General features: G+C 43.0%; 1 protein-coding gene across 10 annotated transcripts in view; it reads right to left on the bottom strand.

Annotated features, from left to right (window-relative positions):
- Positions 1 to 11,795: 11,795 nt before the first annotated feature.
- The window catches only part of LOC119975116, a 142,386-nt gene continuing 131,188 nt past the window's right edge, over positions 11,796 to 22,993 (bottom strand). For 6 of the 10 annotated variants that reach the window (XM_038814663.1, XM_038814665.1, XM_038814664.1 and 3 more), the window contains 2 exons: positions 20,127 to 20,327; positions 11,796 to 13,680 (listed from right to left, as the gene is read on the bottom strand). In XM_038814663.1, the coding sequence (XP_038670591.1) occupies positions 13,642 to 13,680; positions 20,127 to 20,327 (240 nt within the window). In that variant the 3' untranslated portion in view covers positions 11,796 to 13,641. Of the gene's footprint in view, positions 13,681 to 20,126; positions 20,328 to 22,993 lie in introns of those variants that run through there. The other 4 variants (XM_038814666.1, XM_038814669.1, XR_005462658.1 and 1 more) reach the window with 4 other exon arrangements.

The following is a 22,993-nucleotide window of genomic DNA, read 5'->3' as shown; positions in this document are numbered from 1 at the left end:
CAGGTCCTACAGTTGGGGGTGAGTGAGGGATGTGTGTGTTTGCTGGGACCTTAGCTGCAATGTTATGTGGTGCCAGGTTGCCTTGCAGTGAGAGCTTGTTGTCCCGGGTCTGTGTCCCAGAAGTATCACTTAAGCAAGATGCAGATGGACATGATAATTACCTGTTCTTTTTGATGTCCAAAATTTTGCACTGGGACGAGCAACAGGAGCTTTGGTGCACATTGCTTATGGTGAGCCATCTAATTTTCTGTTGTGGGATCCAGCTGGATTTTATCATGTGACAGTAGCCACTCAGTACCAGCAACGAGTTTAACATCAAGTGGAGCAAAAATATTAATTGTATACCAAATTTTTAAACAGAAGTAGTACCGGGAGTATCTGTGGAATATTTATAACACAGAAGAGGATCTCAGAGGCAAAATGATTGGCAACCCTGCTCGAGGGTATATAATCTTGCATTCTATATTGTACATCTGCCTTCCTTGGTATGATACCAAGACAAACTGCCTTCCTTGGTATGATACTTCCCACACTCTTGTCTCAATATAGCCATTAATTATACCTGTAAATATCTATATACCTTACAATTCAATTCCTTTTTATTGCTGCTATTTGACACAGAATAGTTTATTTCACACATTTTAAAAATGAGAAAATAATCCTTCCAATATAAATTTTGTCTTTCAATTTTTAAACATCTGTGGCAATAATGCACAATTTATTATCTGGGTTTGAGTTAGTAGTGATCTCTTTAATTCAGCCACAATGAGAAATGTAAGAAAAAACACCCATCGTCAGTATCATAGTCAGAAGGATAACCTGATATAAATGTTGTGACTGTTTGTTTGGTTATCACTTGATGGATTTGCTTAAAGCCCTGTTTTAAATATAAACACGCTGTGTGACTGGCAGCTCCTTTAGAATTATGCTGAGTTATTTCAACCCAACAAGCCCCAGCAATTGTTTGAGGGGCATTTAAGTAAATTGAGCAGTTCAAATCATTATGTTGGTTTGACATTTTCAAAGGAAAATATTCGGTCAACAGAAAATAAAACAGAATGGCTATGTATAAAAACAGATGATTTTCGAAAAATTTGTTCTAGGGTTGTGGGTGTCACAGGCGAGCCCAACGTTTGTTACCCATATACATTACCCATTCTTGGTTGTTCTTGAGAAGGAAATTATGACTGATTTAGTAGCTATGAAGGAAAGGTAATATATGTCCAAGTGCGGATGGTGTGTGACTCAGAGGGGAACTTGGAAGTGATGGTGTTTCCATGCATCCACTGTTCTTGCACTTCTTGGGTGGAGGTCACATCTTTAGTTGGTGCAATCAAAGGAGACTTGGTGAGTTTCTGTAGTTAATTTTTTGGATAGTGCACACTGCAGCCACAGTGTGCTGATAGCGGAGGCTGTGAATAATTAAGCAGTGCTGATGAAGTGGACTGTTTCCCTCTGATCTTCTTGAGTGCTGTCATTTAGGCAAGTAGAGAGGATTCCATCACACTCCTAACTTGTGTCTTGTAGATGATGGAAAGGCTTTGGGGAGTCAGGTGAGATACTTGCTGGAGAATTCCCCGTTTCTGACGTGCTCCTTTATAATATTATTGATTATCATAAATTGCATTTATCAATTGTTTTCTTGCAGTTAATTTGTGTAATATCTATTGTAAGTGTATATGCACACTACAATGCTATTTATTAACGCACTGTCAAACAAGATTACTTGTTAGTTAGCTGGCTTGGTGTTGTGTATATTTACTTTGCAAGGATGGATGAAGTTCCTGTGGAAGCATAGGCTAGATCAATTGCTAAAGTATTTATAGAAATATTTAGGGTTCAAAAGGTTATCTAGATATAAAAACCAATGAAGATGCTCTTCAGTAGGGAGCTATAAACATGACCTAAAATGTAGGAGCCAAAGTATTGAGTCGGGGGAAGGAAGCCCCAAAAAATGTAATACTTGTACCCATCCGTTTCTCTATTCATAGTTAAGCTAAACAATCTGAAGAAATAAATAAAGCACCTTTCAAAGCCTCAAGCACCGGTAAGGGTCCTTCCTGTTTATTCCCTAATTTCCCCTTGCTTTTATTTTGCCCTTATCATTTTGATCCATGGGTGATGAATGAACATGTGTCTTTAAATCAAGCAGCAGAAGAACGACCGATTCAGAAGTTACAGGAGAGAAAGCTGCTAGTTTGAACAGGAGCTTCAGACTTTTCGGCACCAGAGAGAGATGGGGTGGGACTCGGTCTGATTAATTGGCTGGCTGGTGGCCAATGAAATGGCCAAAAGGCTGTACTCTGCCCGGTAACAGGTGATGATTGGATCCTTTCCCAGTGGGAGGGTTCTCAGAGACCTCAGGGACCAGTTGAGTGTGAGACCCAGAAAGACAAGGACCTGCTTTTCTCTCCCTCTACAGAAAGGCTGTGAATGCTGTCTTCCTGAAGCTGCAGATAACCTGAATGAATTAATCTACAGGGAAACCATTACACACTGCAAACAAAGACCAAAACTCTCTCTCTCTAGAAAGGGCATAAGTGCTCTATTCCTGAAATTACAGAGCCCTGAATGGGTGTACAGAAAAAAACTCAAACTGAAAGCAAAGTCTGAAGAAACACCCATTTGAAACAAAGATTGTCTTTTTCTTTTGCTTATTTTTTTAAACCTCTTTCTTCCCCTCTGTGTCTGTCTGTCTTGTGTGTGTGCCTGTGTAGGGGGTAGAGGCAAGTTAAAGTAGGGAATTAGGAATTAATTATTTGCTGCATATTTCCTCATAGTTCTTGTTATAAATAAACTGTGATTGTGTTTAACCTAACAAACATGGTGACTGTAATTATTGGGCAGACAAGGGCCAAAGATGTTTTCGAAGAATTATTGGTTCATTTGCTTTTGTTGTAACTCCAGGTCAAATGAGGCTGGAATTGACCGAGCACTAACCCAGGGTGTCGTAACATAATTTGGGGGCTTCTCTGGGATCTTTGGAATGGTAGATGGTGAAGTTTGGGTTACAATGTACATTTTTTAAGAAGAGACAGCAGGTTTGTAGTGATATAACATGATGGTTCTGGAAGCTGCAAAGGGGTTTCTTCAGGTGGACTACTTGTCTCTGGTTTATTTAAAAGAGCTTTGAAAAGACAAACTAGTAGAATTAGCAGGTGAATTAGAAATAGAGGTGCCAGCTAGAGCTAGGAAGGTGGAGATAACTGAATTGATGCCTCAACATTTAAATTTGAAAGAGATGTAAGAAACACAGGAGAGCCCAAGAGAAGGTGTAGCATCAAGGACATTTTCACAGAATACTATCGGGCAGAAGAGCCTCTTCAGCCCATCGAGTCTGCCCCGATGCATGAAAGGCCCTGATCTGCCCATCTAATCCCACTTGCCAGCACTTGGCACATAGCCTTGAATGTTATGGTGTGCCAAGTACTTATCGAGGTACTTTATAAAGGAATTGAGGCATCCTGCCTGTACCACCCTCTCAGGTAGTGCATTCCAGACCGTCACCACTCTCTGAATAAAAATGTTTTTCCTCAAATTCCCCCCTAAACCTCCTGCCCCTCATTTTGAACTTGTGTCCCATCGTAACCGACCCTTCAACAAAGGGGAACAGCTGCTCCCTATCCACCCTGACAATGCCCCTCATAATCGTGTACATCTCAAATCAAATCACCCCTCAGTCATCTCTGCTCCAGAGAAAACAACCCAAGCCTATCCAACCTCTCTTTATAACTTCAATGTTCCATCCCAGGCAACATTCTGGTGAATCGTCTCTGCAGCCCCTCCAGTGCAATCATATCCTTTCTATAATGTGGCGACCAGAATTGCACACAGTGTTCCAGCTGTGGCCTCACAGCTCCATCATGACCTCCCTGCTTTTGTAATCTGTGCCCCGATTGATAAAAGCTAGTGTCCCATATACCTTTTTCACCACGCTATTAACCTGCCCATCTGCCTTCAGAGATCTATGGGCAAACACACCAAGGTCCCTTTGTTCTTCGGAACTTCCCAGTGTCAAACCTTTCACAGTATACTTCTTTGTTAAATTACTCCTTCTAAAGTGTATCACCTCACACATTTTAGGGTTAAATTCCATCTGGCACTTATCCGCCCATTTGACCATCCCGTTTATATCTTCCTGTAACCCAAGACACTCAACGTCACTGTTAACTACCCGGCCAATCTTTGCTTCATTTGCAAACTTACTGATCCTACCCACCCCAACATAGTCATCTATGTCTTTTATATAAATGCCAAACAATAGGAGACCCAGCACAGATCCCTGTGGTATGCCACTATCACTGGCTTCCAGACATTAAAGCAGCCGTTTATCATCACCCTCTGTCTCTTACCGGTAAGCCAATTATGAATCCACCTTATCAAATCACCCTGTATCTCATGTGAATTTGCCTTTTCACTAAGTCTCCCATGTGGGATCTTGTCAAAGGCTTTGCTGAAATCCATGTAAACTACATTACCCTCATCTATACTTGGCTACATGCTCAAAAAATTCAATCAAATTTGTTAGGCATGACCTCCCTCTGACTCACTGGTCTGTAGTTCCCTGGCTTGTCTCTCCAACCTTTCATTTAAAATTTTATTTTTTAACAAGACTACCCAATTATTTCTTTTCCAGTCAAGGGGCAATTTAACGTGGCCAATCCACCTAACCTGCACATCTTTGGATTGTGGGGGTGAACCCCATGCAGACGTGGGGAGAACATGCAAACTCCACACTGACAGTAACCCAGGGCCAGGATTCAAACCCGGGCCCTCAGTGCCACAGTCCCAGTGCTAACCACTGCGCCACATGCCACCCCCTCCAACCTTTCATAAATAGTGGGAACATATTAGCTGTTCTCCAGTCCTCTGGCACCTCCCCCATGGCCTGAGAGGAATTAAACTTTCGGGTCAATCATCGCCCTTACCTCATCCGGCTTGCTTTTAATACTCCTGGCATTAAAGCAGATGCCATCCAACCTTGTCTTACTCCCTTGAGACTTACTACCTCCGTATTCCCTCTGACCTGGGGCGAAATTCTCCGACCCCCAGCAGGGTCGGAGAATCGCCTGGGGGCGCCTAAAATCCCGCCCCTGCCATGGCAGAGATTCTCCGCCACCCGGGAAGTGGCGGGGGCAGGAATCTCGCCCCGCCGATCGGAGAGGCCCCTGCGGCGATTCTCCGGCCCGGAGGTGCCGAGGTCCCGCCGCTGGGAGGCCTCTCCCGCCGCCGAGGTTTAAACCACCTCTGGAACGGCGGGCTCAGCGGCGCGAGCAGGCCCCCGGAGTCCTGGGGGGGCGGGGGGCGATTGGACCCCGGGGGGTGCCCCCGCGGTGGCCTGGCCCGCGATCGGGGCCCCCCGATCAGGGGCCGGGCCAGTGCCCTGGGTGCACTATGTTCTTCCGTGCCCGCTGCCGCTGACGTCACTGCCGGCGCATGCGCCGACCGGCAAAAGCCTTTCTGCCAGCCCTGCTACCGACGGCCCCGGGTGTTTGCGCCAGTCTTCTGGTGGCAACGCTCCGGCGCGGGGCTGGCCCCCAAAGGTGGGGAGAATTGCTGACGCTGACGTCACTGCCGGCGCATGCGCCGACCGGCGAAAGCCTTTCTGCCAGCCCTGCTACCGACGGCGCCGGGTGTTTGCGCCAGTCTTCTGGTGGCAACCACTCCGGCACAGGGCTGGCCCCCAAAGGTGGGGAGAATTCCCCACCTTTGGGGAGGCGCGACCCCTGAGTGGTTGGCGCCACTCCCCTACTCCGGCATCCTCCGTCACGCCGGGTAGGGGAGAATGCCGCCCTGATTGCTTTTCTACGTTATATTGTGTCCCTATTCTGCTATCAGTCTGCATCCCCACCCCCTGTCAAACTAGTTTAAACTCTTCCCAACAGCACTAGCAAACCTTCCAGCAAGGATGTTAGTCCTGCTCTGGTTTCAATGTGGACCAACCCGCTTGCACAGGTCCCACCTTCCCCCAAAATGGTCCCAATGTTCCAGTAATCTAAAATCCTCAGTCCTACACCAACTCTTAAGCCACACATTCATCTGCGTTATTCTCCTATTCCTGTACTCACTAGCACATAGAACTGGGAGTAATCCAGAGATTACAACCCGAGAAGTCTTGCTCTTTAGTCTATTGCCGAACTCCCTGAATTCTTGATGCAATACCTCATCCCTCTTTCTACCTATGTCACTGGTACCAACATATACTATGACCTCTGCCTTATCACCCTTCCCTTTCAGGATGCCCTGCAGCCGTTTAGTAACATCCCGGACCCTGGCACCAGGGAGGCAACACACCATCCTGGAGTCTTTTTCATGACCACAGATATCTGAGCCCCTGATTATGGAGTCCCTTATGACTATTGCTCTCTCTGCTGAACAACATAGCCAGCTTTAGTGCAAATCCTCCGGCCACAGGGGGGAAATTGAGCTGGAGAGAATTCAGTTGCAGTTCAAGAATGAAAATTGTCTGGAAAACTTCAGACACTTTGATCAGTTCATTAAACAAACCCAGGTGCCCTTATTTGCAAGATAAATAAAGGACAAATGCAAGTTTACAATTCAACCAAATTTATTATCAAACACAGTAAAACAGTCTCCCTCCCTTAAATTATCCCAACTACAATAATCTCAAGACTCTTAATACTACCAGTGATTAACTCAATCAAGCTGCGGGTCCAATTCTCTGAGTTTCCATTGTCTCAGGGCCTCTGTACGCAAAGGTGGATGTTGATCACCTCTTCTGTCTGTCCTCTGGTCAAAATTTTCTCAGTTGCCTCAGCATCGCATCTTCGCTGGGAAGGATCCTGATAGTCGAGCCTTATTCCCCTCTTTGTGTCTTCACAGAAAATTCTCTGGCTCTCAGCCAATTAAGTCTCAAGGCGGGGGTTGCAACACCCAATGGAGTTGCTGTTTGCAACTCTGCAGGACACCAGGAACCCACCCCCAGGGGTCCAGGCATATTGTCCACATATAACCTTACTCCATATATGGTTTTGGCGGGAAATCTGGGTGCCAGAAAGTCTGGGTTCATCTGTGGAATCCATAACAATCAATCCATTTGAATGGGAGCGAATATCTCCTGTTGTCCTGTTTACAGGGCAGGCCTGGACTTGTCCCAACTGTCTGTCTCTCCTCAGTGTATTCGAACTTGGCTGTTCAAATTCCCATCAGGCCTGCCTGTAGGCTGACTTTGGTTTAATTTAAAATGTCCAATTAAGTGTCCATACATCGGGCCCAAAATTCAGGTCATTGTCCATTTTACCACAAAAGAATTTTTTTTTTAAATAGAAAAGGAAATGGAGATACAGTAAAAATAAATAGAGATGAAGCAAAACGAAAATGAAAAGGAGGTGAAGCAAAAAGGAACAGAAATGGAGAAAGAAATGAGAAGGTTGGAATTAGGGTTAAGGAAAAAGCAAAAGAGAGAGTCTTCCATCTTGAGGCACTGGAAATTAGAGGAGAGCTGCCAGGAATTAGACGGGAGCTTAATCTTAGAAAGGAATCCATTGGTGATATGTTTAAATTTATACAGGCCCTCCCAAAATACGAAGAAGTGGTAGAAACTTCTTTTTAGGGCTTTTGAGAAAATACAACCCAAATGGAGTGGCCAAGAGATAAGTGGAAATTACCCATGCAGAATAAATTGACGGGGCAGGCACAGAAAGGTTCTGCTTCCCTGTCAGAGGGGGTGTCTAAGAATTATTATAAAGTAAAAAGGGCTATTCTTGGTGCATATAACTTGGTTCCCAAAGCATATAGGCATATGTTTCAGAAGTTAAGGAGATAGCCTGGACAGACATATGCTGAATTCCAAAGGGTTAAGCAGAACGATTTTGATAGATAGGTATGAGAATTGGGAGTTGCAACTACCTATGAGGCTCTGAGAGAGATCCTTCTCTTAGAGGAATTTAAGAATTCCCTACCTTCTTCAATAAGAACCCATGTTGAAGACCAGAGGGTGAAGACTGCTACACAGGTTGCCGATTATGGGCTAATCCATACATTTAAACCTTTGTTCCATCACCCCCATAATTTTGAAAAGGATAGGAAGTGGGAGAATAAAAGGAAGGATTGTAGCTAAGGTAGCTGGAAATGCTCGGAGATTTCCTCCTCAGGCCTGTAACTGATTTTGAACAAATGGAAAGTAATTCTTCCAAAGATAGAAAAGAATACAGCAAATCTGAGAAGAAATTGCTTTTTCTAAAAGTGATTTGTTGCTGCCTCTTGCAGTAAACCCGTTGCCATTCACTTCAGGTGCAAATATTTCCCAGAGCATACCGGTTTTGAAGGAAAATATTCTTGATACCATGACATCAGTTGTACAGTACAAGGACAGCAAGGACTGTGAAGTGACACCAAGCAAACAGCCGAGTAACCCACATCCTTTTAAAGGTCCACACTGCCTCTTCAAGGTAAAGGAAGCAAATAGCAAAGGAGATGAAATAGTCAACAATCAATTCCTTTTGAAAATTAGGAGTAAGATGTATGGAGATGCATGTGGTGAGTCACTGTATCTGTTAACGAAAATCAGAACGTTCCTGGAACCAATAATGTGCCATCCTTTGATTCTGAAAGTAAAGAAGGACAGTTGAAATCTGGTTTCACTCTGTATTACTAAACGGCAATAAGGGCTGTGATGAAGACTCCAGTGAGGAGGTAAAAGCTGTAAAACAAAGAATGATGCAAATGCAGCCAACAAACTCTGCAAGGATTGAACCCTCAGCTGTACTTGTCACTGGAAGTAACCATGTGAAGGAAAAGACAGAATGTAAAGCTGGAGGAGTTGAAGAATGTTTATTGATTAAAAATGAACCAAATATTTTCCTCAGCATTTACAATATTGCTTATAGTTTGGGTACAAAAGATCCTCGAAATTTGGATAAACATTCATTGGGCAATCGGAAGAGACTGGCTGCATTACATGAGAGGCAGAAAGTGACAGAAATGCAGAAGAAACTCAATCAGGGGCACTGTTTAAAGATATTAGACAGAGTTCTAAAATCAAAGAAGCAAACCTATCAACAGAAGAACAGAGAGATGATATAATAAAGATACTGAAAGTGTATAGACAATTGTAAGGAAACACCAGGGGCCACTCCATTAACTAATCATGGTATAGAAATAAGAAACTCTGAACCAATAAAACTACATTTGTCTTGATTAAAACCACGGAGACTGGCTCAGTTAGAGACTGAAATACAATGCATGTTGGACATATTGCAGAAACAAGCAAAACTGTTGCGGTCCATAGAATGGCAAGTAGAGTTAGAGAAGTTGAAGGCGGTGTTAGTGAGCGAACCGGTACAAGCCGCCCCGGACCTTTCTGACCATTTAAAGAGGCCACAGATGCCAGTGACCTGGGGCTAGGGGTAGTGCTACTAGTCCTTCAGCATTTTTTGCGCATTAAATCTTGCTCTTAGTCTCCCAAATGGAGAATCTGCCCATCATCAAATGCCCTTAAGCATGTCCTGCTACATGATTAGCCTTATTAAGAGTTTCAAGTTAACTTGGAGCTTTCAGCAAATGTCAAATTCTTCCATGGTCTTGAACTATCATAACTGGAGAAGATTTTCCAGCCCTACAATTCTGCACCTTGTGTTTCTTTTTTAAATATTCATTCATGGGATGTGGGTATAAGTCGCTAGGCTACAATTTATTACCCTTGAGGAGAGATGGTGAGTTGTGCCTTCTTGAACAGCTGCGGTCCATACGTTGTAGGAACACCCACAATGTTATTAGGGAGTTCCAGGACTTTGACCTAGTGACAGAGAAGGAACGGCGAAATAGTTTCAAGTCACTATGGTATGTGACTTAGAAGGAAATCAACAAAGATACATCCCATGTATAAGCATTTGCATTATTTCTTGTGCAAATTGTGGGACATGTAATCTTGCAGTCTTTCCAATCTAACCTTTGTTTTATAGGATTTCGCACTTCCCATCCAGTTGTATCAGTTCAGTTGCATTCACCAGCAGCAGTTTTCCATCCGAAATGCCCGGTTTACCAGCGACCAGGCACATGACTACGAACCCTCTCTCACTTAGGTTATGCCAGTCCTTTAAAAAAAAAATTTAGAGTGCCTAATAATTTTTTTCCAATTAAGGGGCAATTTATCGTGGCCAATCCACCTACCGGCACAACTTTTTGAACTGTGGGGGTGGCACCCACGCAGACACGGGGAGTATATGCAAACTCCACATGGACAGTGACCCAGGGCCGGGGTTGAACCTGGATCCTCGGCGGCATGATGCAGCAGTGCTAACTACTGGGCCACCATGCCACCCTGGGTCATGCCAGTCTGATGGTCCAGAATCCCCAGAGACTCCCTTCTCCGACCCCTTTATCTGGTCTGATGGGCTCTGGCGCAAACCTCTAAAGCAGTAATGAGGATTGTCCAATCCACACTATCTCACTCTTATTGTCTTCATTGTTCTGTTCTTTCCAACTATATAACACAGATTAAAATAGTCACTAATCTATTCTCAGTGACCTGCTTCAACACCAGGATCTGCTTAACATCCGCCCAACAAAAAACTATTCCATTCAGACAGAGCCTTTCTTGTTTTCTCTTTACATGAATTCCTTGTATTCTGAACTACCAAAGAGAAAAAAAAACAGGCTAAAACCTAACAAAACTGCAATTAGCTTTCTGTTTATCCTTTTCATCTCAGCTGTTCATTTCCATTGCAACCCCAGAGCACATGGACATTTCTTGGAACCTAATGCTGTCATAATCAGAAAACAAATTAACCCTCTTTCAAAATACTCCCTTGTACTCCCTGTTCTTAATGGGACATCGTGCAAAACAAGATAGGCTTTTCCCAACACATAAGTCATCACAATTGAGAAAAAGTAATTTACAACCTCTATTCTCAAATTCTTTCTCAAAATCACTTTCCTTTTCTACTTTTCTCTCTGCTTCAAAAGCTCTCCAGCACACCTTTCAGTTTCCCCAACCTCCAAAGGACTTCTCTTACTGATTGTTAACCACGTCTTCTATTGCACAGCTCTTTGAAACATTTGTCTATGTGAGAATCACCATACAGTGCACATTTTTAGTTGTGCAGAGTCATTTTGCAGCTTTTGTTTCAGGGAACAGGTTGATGGGAAGATAATGTCAATAAAACTTAAAAGTCCTTCCAGAAGTGGCCTGAAAAGGGTGGTGTGCCTCATTTTCAGCAATCCAAAAGAAAAAAACAGCAGGGCAAGAAAAATGTAATTATTACTCTCTTGTTCAGACTCCTCAGCAATTGCCTCGAACTCATTTTCTGACATGACTACCGGCAACAGACATTCGGACCCTTCTGAAGATCCGTGCTGTCAGACCTAGCAATACGAAAGTCATTCGGTTCAGAGGATTTTTCTGAGCAGGAATCTATGCCTTTGAAAACAGTCATTTCAGTACACTACAAAGTCAGAGAACAGGCGACATCAGGGCTAGAAATTTAAAGGTCTGATTCCTATCACTTCTGTAGTACTCTAAACGGCAGGAGATCATTGACCCATTTGGAACCTCAGCCTTTTGAATGTTGAAAGGACAAGCTGAAGCTGCAGAGAATAGAAAATCAGTTGGGAAGGTATTGTAAAGTTGCTACCATGCACCTCCTGACAACTGACCAAAGGGGACCCACGGAGAACCTCTGGAAACGGATTACCTACCTGGCCCCCTAAGCAGCAGATTTACAGGACGGCAGGAATTAACTGAAGGTGCATGTTCCTCAGTAAAGAATAAATAGTTAATAAAATAATATTATATAAATAAAAACACTACCATAAAAATCACATCATACAAAACAGGAAGACCAAGGAAATTTTATTCATCAACATAAGCATTTTTTAAATTCACTCTTGTTTAATTGGATTTACAGTAACTATCCTTAGTATGTTTGAAAAGTTACATAGATAGAACAGTACAGCACAGAACAGGCCCTTCAGCCCTCGATGTTGTGCCGAGCAATGATCAGTTGTGAGAAGAATTTGCACAAACCTAATTCAGCAGCAAACCTGTTCTAGGAATGAGTTTTGTGAGGTAATGCTAATTTTGTACAATACATTGGTTAAACCATATGTGGAATACTTTGTACAATTCTGGGCGCAATGCTACAAAAAGGATGTAAGCCGCGGAGAAAGTTTAAAGATGAAGAAAAATTATTTTGAGTACATGGCGGGTGACATGAGGAAAAGTTGAAAAAGCTCAATCTCTACAGCTCAAGATTTAAGGGGGAAGTCCGCTGTGATAAATAAAATACTAAATGGTTTAGATATGATAAATCAGGAATATTACTTTAAGATGAGGCAGGATAGCAACCAGATGCTATAAGTATAAACTGACAAAAAATAAATTTGGCACAGATACCCAAAAGGCCTTCTTGCAAAGGGTGATAAATGTCTTGAATAATCTATCAAGCAGGATATTCAAGACAAGGTAATTTGAAACATGCCTGGATGCCAAGCTGAGATTTAAAATGCTAGAGGTTCCAATGGGTTGGAAGTACTTTTCTCAGTCATTGGGGCCCTTTACCCAGTCTATCTCTTTACATTCTACTACTGTAAAAAACACAAACGTCTGCCTCACACAAACAGCGTTTTGTGAAGTGTAATTGTGTTTCAGGTTTACCACTCTGGGGGAAATAGCAAATAAGGAAACTATAAAAATGTTGAAAATTAGAACCCACTTAGAACTACTTAGAACCCAAGTATGTTGTGTCTTTAAAAGAGGCATTAAGACCAATTTTGCAAGATCTGCCCAGCAGAAAGCCAAGGTTGGGAGATTGTGCAATCATCCAGCCAATCCATCTGCTGCATCCAAACCTCACCCAGTTACCACTATTATGGGGAGATTTTTCTGATGTCTGTGGACAAGTGCACTGAATTACGTGAGTGTTGGAAAAGTGGGTTGATTGGAGGGAAAACCTGTAAAGGAATCTATCTGGTTTTCTTCCAGTTGCTTAAACAGACAAAAATCTGGCCCAAATCATGCCCTGATATTTGAGACATCCAGGCCTACAGATGGAGAGCCAGGAAAATGTTGTCAACTTTGTTTTATCAAGTACAATAAAGACAAAGTCGAAACATTATAAAACCTTCTGGTTACAGTATAAAATTCAATTCTTCAGAAACTCTTTATTATGGATTAATTTTAATCTAACTCTTCACACAAGAATTCCACACCCGGCCATTATTTGCAATAAACAGTAAAAGCAGGTGTCATATAAAAGGTGTGTTACACCTGATCACCTCAGTTCCAAACAAACATATAGAATTACATTGGAAGTACACCCAGAAACAGGCCATTTGACCCTGTCACTCTATGATGGTGTTTATGCTTCACTTACAGGTTAGGATAAAATTTACCCTGTATAAAACACTGGAAGATCATCAATCGAGGCAGCAAGTCTTCTCTCATTCATCTTTTCAGTAAAACATCTGTTTATGGAAAAAAAAATTATCAAAAGAGTTTTAAAATCGGATATAAAGATCATGGCCTGTCAGAAGAAAAATTGTGCATGCAGGATTTTTAAGATGCAGGTTTAAAAAAATGTTTCCAGGGAGATTACAGATGCCTTGCAGTCATGAAATTTACATATGTGAGTGTACTGTCTCTTTCTTCACACTAAACAGCTTACGTCATCCGACTCTCATTCAGAGAGGTCCAAATCCTGCATTCATTACAGCGGATTCCTGTTTCAGAAAAAAAAAACAAAATTATAAATTTTGAGAACTTTTGAATTCTACAAACATTCTAATTCAAAACCCTATCATAGGTTGGAGGTTGCAAGAAGATAGAATAATAATAATCTTCATTAGTGTCACAAGTAGGCTTACATTAACACTGCAATAAAAGGAGCAGCACGGTGGTGCAGTGGTTAGCACTGCTGCCTCACTGCACCGCGGTCCCAGGTTCGATCCCGGCTCTGGGTCACTGTGCGTGTGGACTTTGCACATTCTCCCTGTGTTTGCGTGGGTTTCGTTCCCTCAACCCAAAAATATGCAGGGTAGGTGGATTGGGAAAAAAAAGGAATTGGGTACTCTAAAATTAATTTAAAACAAACACTGCAATGATGTTACTGTGAAAATCCCCTAGTCACCACACTATGGCGCCTTTTCGGGTACACAGAGGGAGAATTCAGAATGTCCAATTCACCTAACAAGCACGTCTTTCGGGACTTGTGGGAGGAAACTGGAGCACCCAGAGGAAACCCACGCAGACACCGGTAGAACGTGCAGACCCCGCGCAGACCGTTGCCCAAGACAGGAATCGATCCCGGTTCCCTGGAGCTGTGAAGCAACAATGCTAACCACTGTGCTATCGTGTCGATTTGTCAGATGGGCAGAATAGTGGCAGATGGTATTTAATCCTGATAAGTGTTGAGGTGATGCACCTTGGAAAAAGAAACAGGACAAGGGAATATGTAATGAACGTCAGGACACGAGGTACCTCAGAGGAACAGATTAAATTTGGGGTACTTGTTCACAGGTTCCTGAAGGCAGCAGAGCAGGTGAAAGGGCAGTTAAGAAGGCATATGGGGGCAGAACGGTGGCACAGTGGTTAGCAGTGCTGCCTACGGCGCTGAGGACCCGGGTTCGAATCCCGACCCTGGATCACTGTCCGTGTGGAGTTTGCACATTCTCCCCGTATCTGCATGGGTTTCACCCCCACAACCCAAAGATGTGCAGTGTAGGTGAATTGGCCACGCTAAAATTGCCCCTTAATTGGAAAAATAATTGGGTACTCTAAATTTTTTTTTAAAAAGGCATATGGGACACTTGCCTTTATCAGTCGTGGCATAGAATACAAGAGCAAGGAGGTATATTGGAGCTGTACAGAACATTGGTTAAGCTAGAGCTGGAGTAATGTGTCCAGTTCTGGTCACCTCACTATAGAAAGGAGGTCATAGCACTGGAGGGGGTATGGAGGAGGTTCACCAGGATATTGCCTGGGATAGAGCATCTGAGTTATAAGGAGAGACTGGATAGGCAGAGGAGAGAAAGCTGAGGGGGGATATGATTGAGGTGTATAAGATTATGAGGGGTTATTGGAAGCAGCTATTCCCTTTGGTTGAGGAGTCAATCACAAGGGAGCATAGTTTTACGGCAAGGGCCAAGAATTCTGAGAGGATTTGAGAAAAAGAAAATTCACTCAGAGGATGATGAGAATCTGGAATGTATGGCCTGGAGGCTGGAACCTCACAACTTTTAAAAAGCACTTGAAACACCATCACATTCAAGGGTCTGGGACAAGTGATAGCAAGTGGGATTAGCACGAGATTGGGGGTAGTTATTGCCGATGCAGACTCAATGACCCTTTTCTGCATTGTATGACTCTATGACACTATTCAAAAGAAAGACGTGCTTTTATTTTATTTTAAAATATTTTTATTTTCCTCCTTTTTCACATTTTCTCCCAAATTTACACCCAACAGTAAACAATAATCAGTAATGAAAGCAATATCAATCCCCATATCAATCCCATCCTCCCACCAAACTCCCAAACATTAGCCCGCATGTTAACATAAACAAATGGCAAAAACGAATCAGGAATCACCTACAGTCACCATTAACACAGACTCCCTCTCCCCTAACCCCCCTCCCTAATGTTCAATAAAATCCAATTCTCGAAAATGAATAATGAATAACGCCCATGAATTGTAGAACCCCTCCATCCTTCCCCTCAGTTCAAATTTGACCTTTTCAAGCGTCAAGAATTCCAGCAGGTCTCCCTTTAGGGATTACCCTAAAAACCTCCTTCCAGTAATCCTCCAGCTTTGGACAGGACTAAAACATATGAATGTGGTTTGCGGGGTTCCCCCCCCCCTGCAACATTCACACACATATTCTACCCCCTCAAAGAGCCGGCTCATCCTCGCCCTTGTGAGATGCGCTCTATACACCAGCTGTATCAACCCCAACCTTGATGGAGGCATTTACTCTCCGGAGAACCTCACACCAGACCCCCTCCTCCATACCCACTCCCAACTCTTCCTCCCATATTGCCTTGATCCCTTCCAGCGGTGCCTTCTCCTCTTCCAAAATAGCCCGTAAACCACCGACACTACCCACTTCTCCAGTCCCCATGTCGTCAGCACCTCCTCCAGCAATGTGGAAGCCGGCTCTACTGGGAAGCTCTGTATCTCCTTTCTGGCAAAGTCTCGAACCTGCATGTATGTAAATATTTTTCCCTGCTCCAGCCCATACTTCGCTCCCAGCTTCTTCAATCCTGCAAACTGACCCCCAAGAAACACGTCTTTTAGTGTCTTAATTCCCTTCTCCTCCCATCTCCAAAAATTTCCAGCCCACTTCCCTGGTTCAAATCTATGGTTCCCCTGAATCGGCATTTCCCTTGACCCTGCCTCCAACCAACGTGCTGGCGAAACTGCCTCTAAATTCTCAACTAAGCTATTACTACCGGACTCCCTGAGTATCTCCCCGTGGCCGTCAGGAGAGGCGCTGTTGCTAGCTCCTTCAATCCCTACACCAACTCTCCTCCATTCTGACCCATTGGGAATCAACATCTCTGACCCAGCTCCGTACCTTCTCCACATTCGCCGCCCAGTAATAATATATCAGGTTCGGAAGACCCAAACCCCCTGCCTGCCTTTCTCTCTGTAGTAGCACCTTTCTAATTCTGGCCACCTTCCCTCCCCATATGAACGAGGTAATCATCCCTTTAATCTCTCTAAAAAATGCCTTTGGCAGGAAAATTGGTAGGCATTGGAAAATAAACAGGAATCACAGCAACATGTTCATTTTAACCGCCTGTACCCGACCCGCCAGGGACGGAGGGAGACCATCTCAACTTACTAAATCAGCTTTCACCCTCCCCACCAAACTAGAAATGTTGTATCTACGGAGCTCCCCCCCAATCCCGAGCAACCTGCACCCCCAGGTATCTAAAGTGAGTCCCCGCCCTACGGAACGGCAGCGCCCCCCCACCCCTGGCCGAGACACCACAAAATATTAATTCTTGTCTAGATTTAATTTGTACCCTTAGAAAGACCCAAACACCCAAGCAGCTCCAGTATAAGACTTGCTTTTATAAGCATATTACAACTAATGAGGTACTTTTGAAGTGCAGTCACTGCTGTGATGAAATAATACAGCATGCAATAATAACTAGATAATCTGTTTTTAGTGTTGATTAAAGGATAACTATTAACCAGAATACTGGGTGAACTCCCTTTTTCTATTTTGAAATATTCTCATGGAATCTTTCACGAGAGCATGTCCAACTGATTGTGCAGATGGGCACTGGTTTAATGTCTCACCTGAAAGATGATACATTTGAAGCGATAGCTTAGAATTTGGTGCTCAAGTCCCTGGAGTGCGACAACTTTCTGACTCAGAGGTGAAGCTTTGACTGACATCTCTTAGATTAGGATAAATGGTCGGCACAACATCGTGGACTGAAGGGCCTGTACTGTGTTGTACCTAGTTCTATGTATCTAGCTCCAAGAGTCTACAAAAAACAAGGGTGTGCCCACTGAAAAGTGAATACATAAGGGCAGCAGAAACAGCCCACATTCTGCACTTAATAGCATGAACAAAGTTCCTATAAGGCTCAGGTGGTAAAAGCAGTATTTAATTAACAGAAGATTCCTGCTTTGGTCCCACTCATGGCGAAAGTCAATAAGGGGGCTAGAATTGCCCATAGTATCTTGGTTTAGAGAGTAGAAAAGCAGCCAGGCCACCTGCCTCATACTGTTACCCAGCAGCCCTGCTAGGAGGTAGACATACAGAATCAGGCACCCTTTTGTATCCCCTGGATTTTCTTGTCTAAAATTGTAACGGGATAAACCGGCAGCGCAGCTGGTGGGCTACCCTCCACTTTTCCTGCCGGAGATGACACTTTGCCTAAAAATGGAAAAACTCTGCATATGGTCCTGACTTTGGACACAGAAATATCTGTGTGTGCTTCATGCTTTGAATTTGAGGTAAAGATTAGGAGGTACGAAGTTTAGATTTAATTTTACTCTCCAGGATAATTTTGGAGGAAGGGGTTTTGGTTATTGAGAAGGAGCAACAGTACAACTTGAGGTGGCACAGGTAGGTCTTGTAGTGAACGGCCAATCTAGTCATTCACCATATGTCCAAGCTCACAGTGTGCAATTTGGAAGTTGCAAACGTGGCTGCTGTGTCAAGGCAAGGGCATTGAAAGTTATAGAACCAAGATGTTTTTATGTTGTTAAGACACAAATCTTTAAAGCTGTGGAGTACATTGACTGCGGCACAGGTATCAATGTAGGTGGCAGGACACAAGAGGAGTTTGGAATTAGTGACCAAAGTTAAGAAAGATTTGAGGGGTAGTTTTATTGTGGAAAATGCCATTACATATTTTCCTTGCTTTCCAGAATTGCCGGTAACTTTAGAATTCCGAATAAATACAGTTCACAGAATACGATTTCCAAATGTTGTCAGAAGCCACAGTGAAAGAGAAGGGGGATCGGACATACACTTTTGGTTCATATCTAGGCTCCAATGAGGCCGAGGTTCTTTTAAGATACTGTATGAAATTCAAACAGGAATAGGTCATGAGGCAGAAAGTTAATTTATGCACATTTCAACAGAATTGTTATGATGTAATTTCCTTAACCAGTGCACCTCCTGGTACCTCAATTCATTGGCCCAAGGTGAACTCAGGTTAAGACTTCTTCAATTGCTTAACTAGTTGTCTGTTGCACTGACGAACTGGCCCTAAACTGCACATTGGAATCACTCTGAAAATAAGTCAAATATTGTTCCATGTAATGGTTTGAACAAGTAACTTCTGAACAAAGAAAATCTTTGTAAAACATGGAATGGATACTTACGGTGGATGTGTATCCAGTTTTAAAGAATTCACTTTACTAATAGCCATTGGATAACTTATGCCACCTCTGGAGACCCATAACAGATTACACATTGATTACAGGAACATAAATTACCCAGCCACATATGGTCAGTGGAGTCGAATATCATTGAGCACAGAGGCTTGACATCTTTTAACTTCAAGCAAATAAAGACACTGTCGCACTTCAACACATTTTCAGGGGTCCAATTAATGTAAAACAAGTCATCTGCTCACAGCTTATCCAAACTTTAAATTTGGAAGATTTGTTTGAGTGAGGCAAGGGCTGGAATGTAATTTGAAGAGCCTTATTCAGCTGCCAATAAAAATATTAGGTGGTGCATAGTGTGTATAAATAGGAGGTAAAAGCTAAGCAGATATCCATTAACATGTCTGGTGGGGATCTTGTTACATTTCTTACTTTGATGCGGAGATCAAATCAGAATATGTACCATTACAGTAAAATATGTTGAATGCTTTCATTCACTTTCAATTGCGAGCTCAAAGGATTTCCATAATAGAAAACAGCTTTGAAAGTTGTCTTGGCAGAACCTTTCTCAGCGTTGAGGGATGCTCCACTGAAGCAGGATGATTGGGGGTGTGGAAGAAATGTACAGGGACAGGTGTTGAAAATGAGTGCCTCATCCTTTGCAGAGGCAGAAACACTTTGACGTCAATATAGTTGCACGTAACAAATTTTGTTTTAAAACCTGAAGTCTGATGGGGACTGTGCTGGAACTGGCACAAAATATATCACAAGTCCACAGGTTCAGTCATGCTGTCATGGGAAATTGACAGGCGTTCCCGCACAGGAAGTAAACATTTTTAAAAACCATCACACAGGGCAGCCAGTGCACCTTCTTAAACCCCTCAATAGGTAAGCACTGGTGGGAGATCCCAGAAGCAGGTTTCTAAGTAGCCCATTTTACAGGGTCATTGTTATATTCCAGGAGGGAAAATGGGGCGTATATATTAAAGTTAGAAGGAAATAAGAATGGGTTTTTTTGCTGCAAACTGTTATTTTAATAATTCGAATGTTTTGATATTTTTTTATGGACATTCAGGAACAAGCTCATTGTACAGCTGTAGTTCTTCACGTATAGCTCTTCAATATGGGTTTAATTATAATTAGGAACTAATTGGGGCACCAGAGGATATTCACAGTAAAGGAGCTTTCCCATTAACCATGCCAAGATTACATTAATTGAAGCAGAGACAGGTCAGTAGCAGAGAACCCCATACTGCTGTAAAACTCAGTGTTGCTCCACATCAGATTTTACACAAAGAAGATGATTATACTAACCACAAGTGTGAAGAATGCCTCTGCCATTGCTTCTTCATAGAACTGTTCCTCGCGTTTGTATTCAGGGTGGTTTCTTCCAGCTTTCTGGATTCTCCGATCCAGACTCTGCAAGACAAGCTGTGTCATGTCTTTGCCCTTCTTGTTAGATTGCACTTTCAGAAATTTGTTCATTTTATCTACTGGGAGAAGGTCATTAATAACCTGAAGTAGATGAAATGAGAAACAGACCAATCAGATAACAGCTAAACCATGACTCGGCATTTTCAGTTTTGAACATTAACATTAATCTTTGATGATTCAAAGATTCATTTTGTCTACACTTCATTTCTTCAACACTGGGTATGCTATGGATCTGCACCTTTCCTAAGCTCTAGCTGGTTCAACCTTCTGCAGTTCACATCCTGGGAACTATGACCAGCGAGCCTAATGTCAGTAGTAGGAAAGTTGCTAGTATCCATTGTCAAGGATTTCATAACACAGCATTTAGAAAATAGTGGTATAATCAGAAAAAGTCAGCATGGATTTACAAAAGGCAAATCATGCTTGACAAATCTACTAGCATTCTTTGAAGTTGTAACTAGTAGAGTTGGCCAAGGAGAACCGGTGGATGCGGTTTATTTATATTTTGTGGTCAATGTATTCACCATAATGCATGCATGATACTGTAACCTGTGACCTATGACCTGGAAGTGGTGATATGAGCTGCTTCCAGGTACTGTACTGTAACCCCGGTATGACTCCGCCTCTGGCTCCGCCCTCACCGGGGCCATATATAGACCCGCCACCTGTGGGCAGCATTCATCTGTACAACTGAATCTGGCTAGGCAAGCTCATGACTAATAAAGCCTACTGTTCACTCGCTCTCTCTGCCTCTCGGTGAATTGAAGGTATATCAGACTTTCAGAAGGCTATTGACAAGCTCTCATAGATTACTATGCAAAGTTAAAGTGCATGGGATTGCGGGTAATGTCTTGAGGTAGATAGAAAGTTGGTTAGCAGACAGGAAGCAAAAAGTCGGAATAAATGGGTCTTTTTCTGATAGGCAAGCAGTGACTATTGGGGTACCACAAGGAACTGTGCTAGGATCTCAAATGTTCACATTATATATTAATGATTTGGATGAGGGAACTAAATATATTATCTCCAAAATTGCAGAGGATAGTTTTAGAAGAGTGAGAGGGTCTGGACTTCCTGGCGGAAAGGTAGGGAAATAGGCCGATAGCAGCAGCAACCGGGGGGGGGGGTAAGGATTGGGGGGAGGGAGAACTGTGCACATGGGTTTGTGGAGGGTGCTATCGCTCTCTTTTTTGTTTTTTTCTTTTTCTTTGTTTTTGTTCTTTCCTTTTGTTTGAAGTTGCTCTTGAAGCTGGGGGGGGGGGGGGGGGGGTGTATTGTTCATGGGGTGTTACCGCAGTTGTATGTTAATAGAGTTAAGATGTTTATATTTTGTATTTTGTAAAAATTTCAATAAAAATTATTTTTTTTTAAAAAGGAGAGTGAGAGGGGATCTTATAAAATGTGTAAAATTCTAACAGGATTAGATGTTACAAAGTTGGGTGGGAGGGTGAGGTGTGAGGAGGATGCAGAAATGCTTTGGTGGGACTGGGACAGGCTGAGTGAGTTAACATATGCATGGCAGTTGCAGTATAATGTAGATAAATGTGAGATTATCCACTTCAGTAGCAAAAATAGGAAGGCAGGTTATTATTTGAATGGGTGTAAATTGAGAGCGGTGGATATTCAGCGAGACCTTGGTATCATAAAATCATAGAATATACAGTGCAGAAGGAGGCCATTTGGCCCATCGAGTCTGCACTGGCCCTTGGAAAGAGCACCCTAACTAAGCCCACACCCCCACTCTATCCCCGTAATGGAGTAACCCCACCCAACCCAACCTTTTGGACACTAAGGGTGATTTAGCATGGCCAATCCACCTAACCTGCACACCTTTGGACTGTGGGAGGAAACCGGAGCACCCGGAGGAAACCCACACACACACGGGGAGAAAGTGCAAACTCTGCACAGACAGTGACACAAGCCGGGAATCGAACCTGGGACCCTGGATCTGTGAAGCAACTGTGCTAATAATCCCTATGCTACCATGCTGCTTCAGTCACTGAAAGTAAGCACGTAGGTTTGGCAGGCGGTAGGCAAATGGTATGTTGGCCTTCATAGTGAGAGGATTTGAGTACAGAAATAGGGATGTTTTACTGAAGTGGTATAGGACATTGGTGAGGCTACACCTGGAGTACTGTATGCAGTTTTGGTGTCCTTATCTCAGGAAGATTTTCTTGCTATGGAGGGAGTGCAGCGAAGATTCACTGGGCTGATTTCTGGGATGGTGGGGCTGTCATATGAGGAGAAACTAAGTCGAAGTTTCCCCTCCAAGCCACTCAGCATCCTAACTTGGAAATAGAGTGTCATTCTTTCATTGTCTCTGGGTCAAAATCCTGGAACTCCCTCCCTAATAGCATTGTGGGTGGACCTACATCACATTGGCTGCAATGGTTCAAGGAAGCAGCTCACCACCACTTTCTCAAGGGCAATTAGGGATGGGAAATAAATGCTGGCCTTGTTAAAAATGCACACCCACGAATAAAAAAAAATCCCATCAATAGTAGAGATTTGAGCAAACATGTCCCTGCAGTTTCGAATTCTATACTGAAGTTATTCCACTTCCTAGTTTTTATAGCACTCCTCAGAATCTATTTCTTTGACTCCACCCATCAAATGTGGCCATGCTTTCAACAGTCTCTACCAATTGCAAATTGCAATAAAAATGCAAATAGTTTAATGGTCACTAAGGACAAATGGGGGAGGGATAACTTTTCCTGGTATTTAATCACAAAAAAGACCAGGAGCATTTG

The sequence above is a fragment of the Scyliorhinus canicula genome, chromosome 12 (genome assembly GCF_902713615.1).
Source record: "Scyliorhinus canicula chromosome 12, sScyCan1.1, whole genome shotgun sequence".
Classification (NCBI taxonomy): domain Eukaryota; kingdom Metazoa; phylum Chordata; class Chondrichthyes; order Carcharhiniformes; family Scyliorhinidae; genus Scyliorhinus; species Scyliorhinus canicula.
The sequence above is the reverse complement of the archived record's forward strand: the minus strand, read 5'-3'. Positions and strand labels throughout refer to the sequence as shown.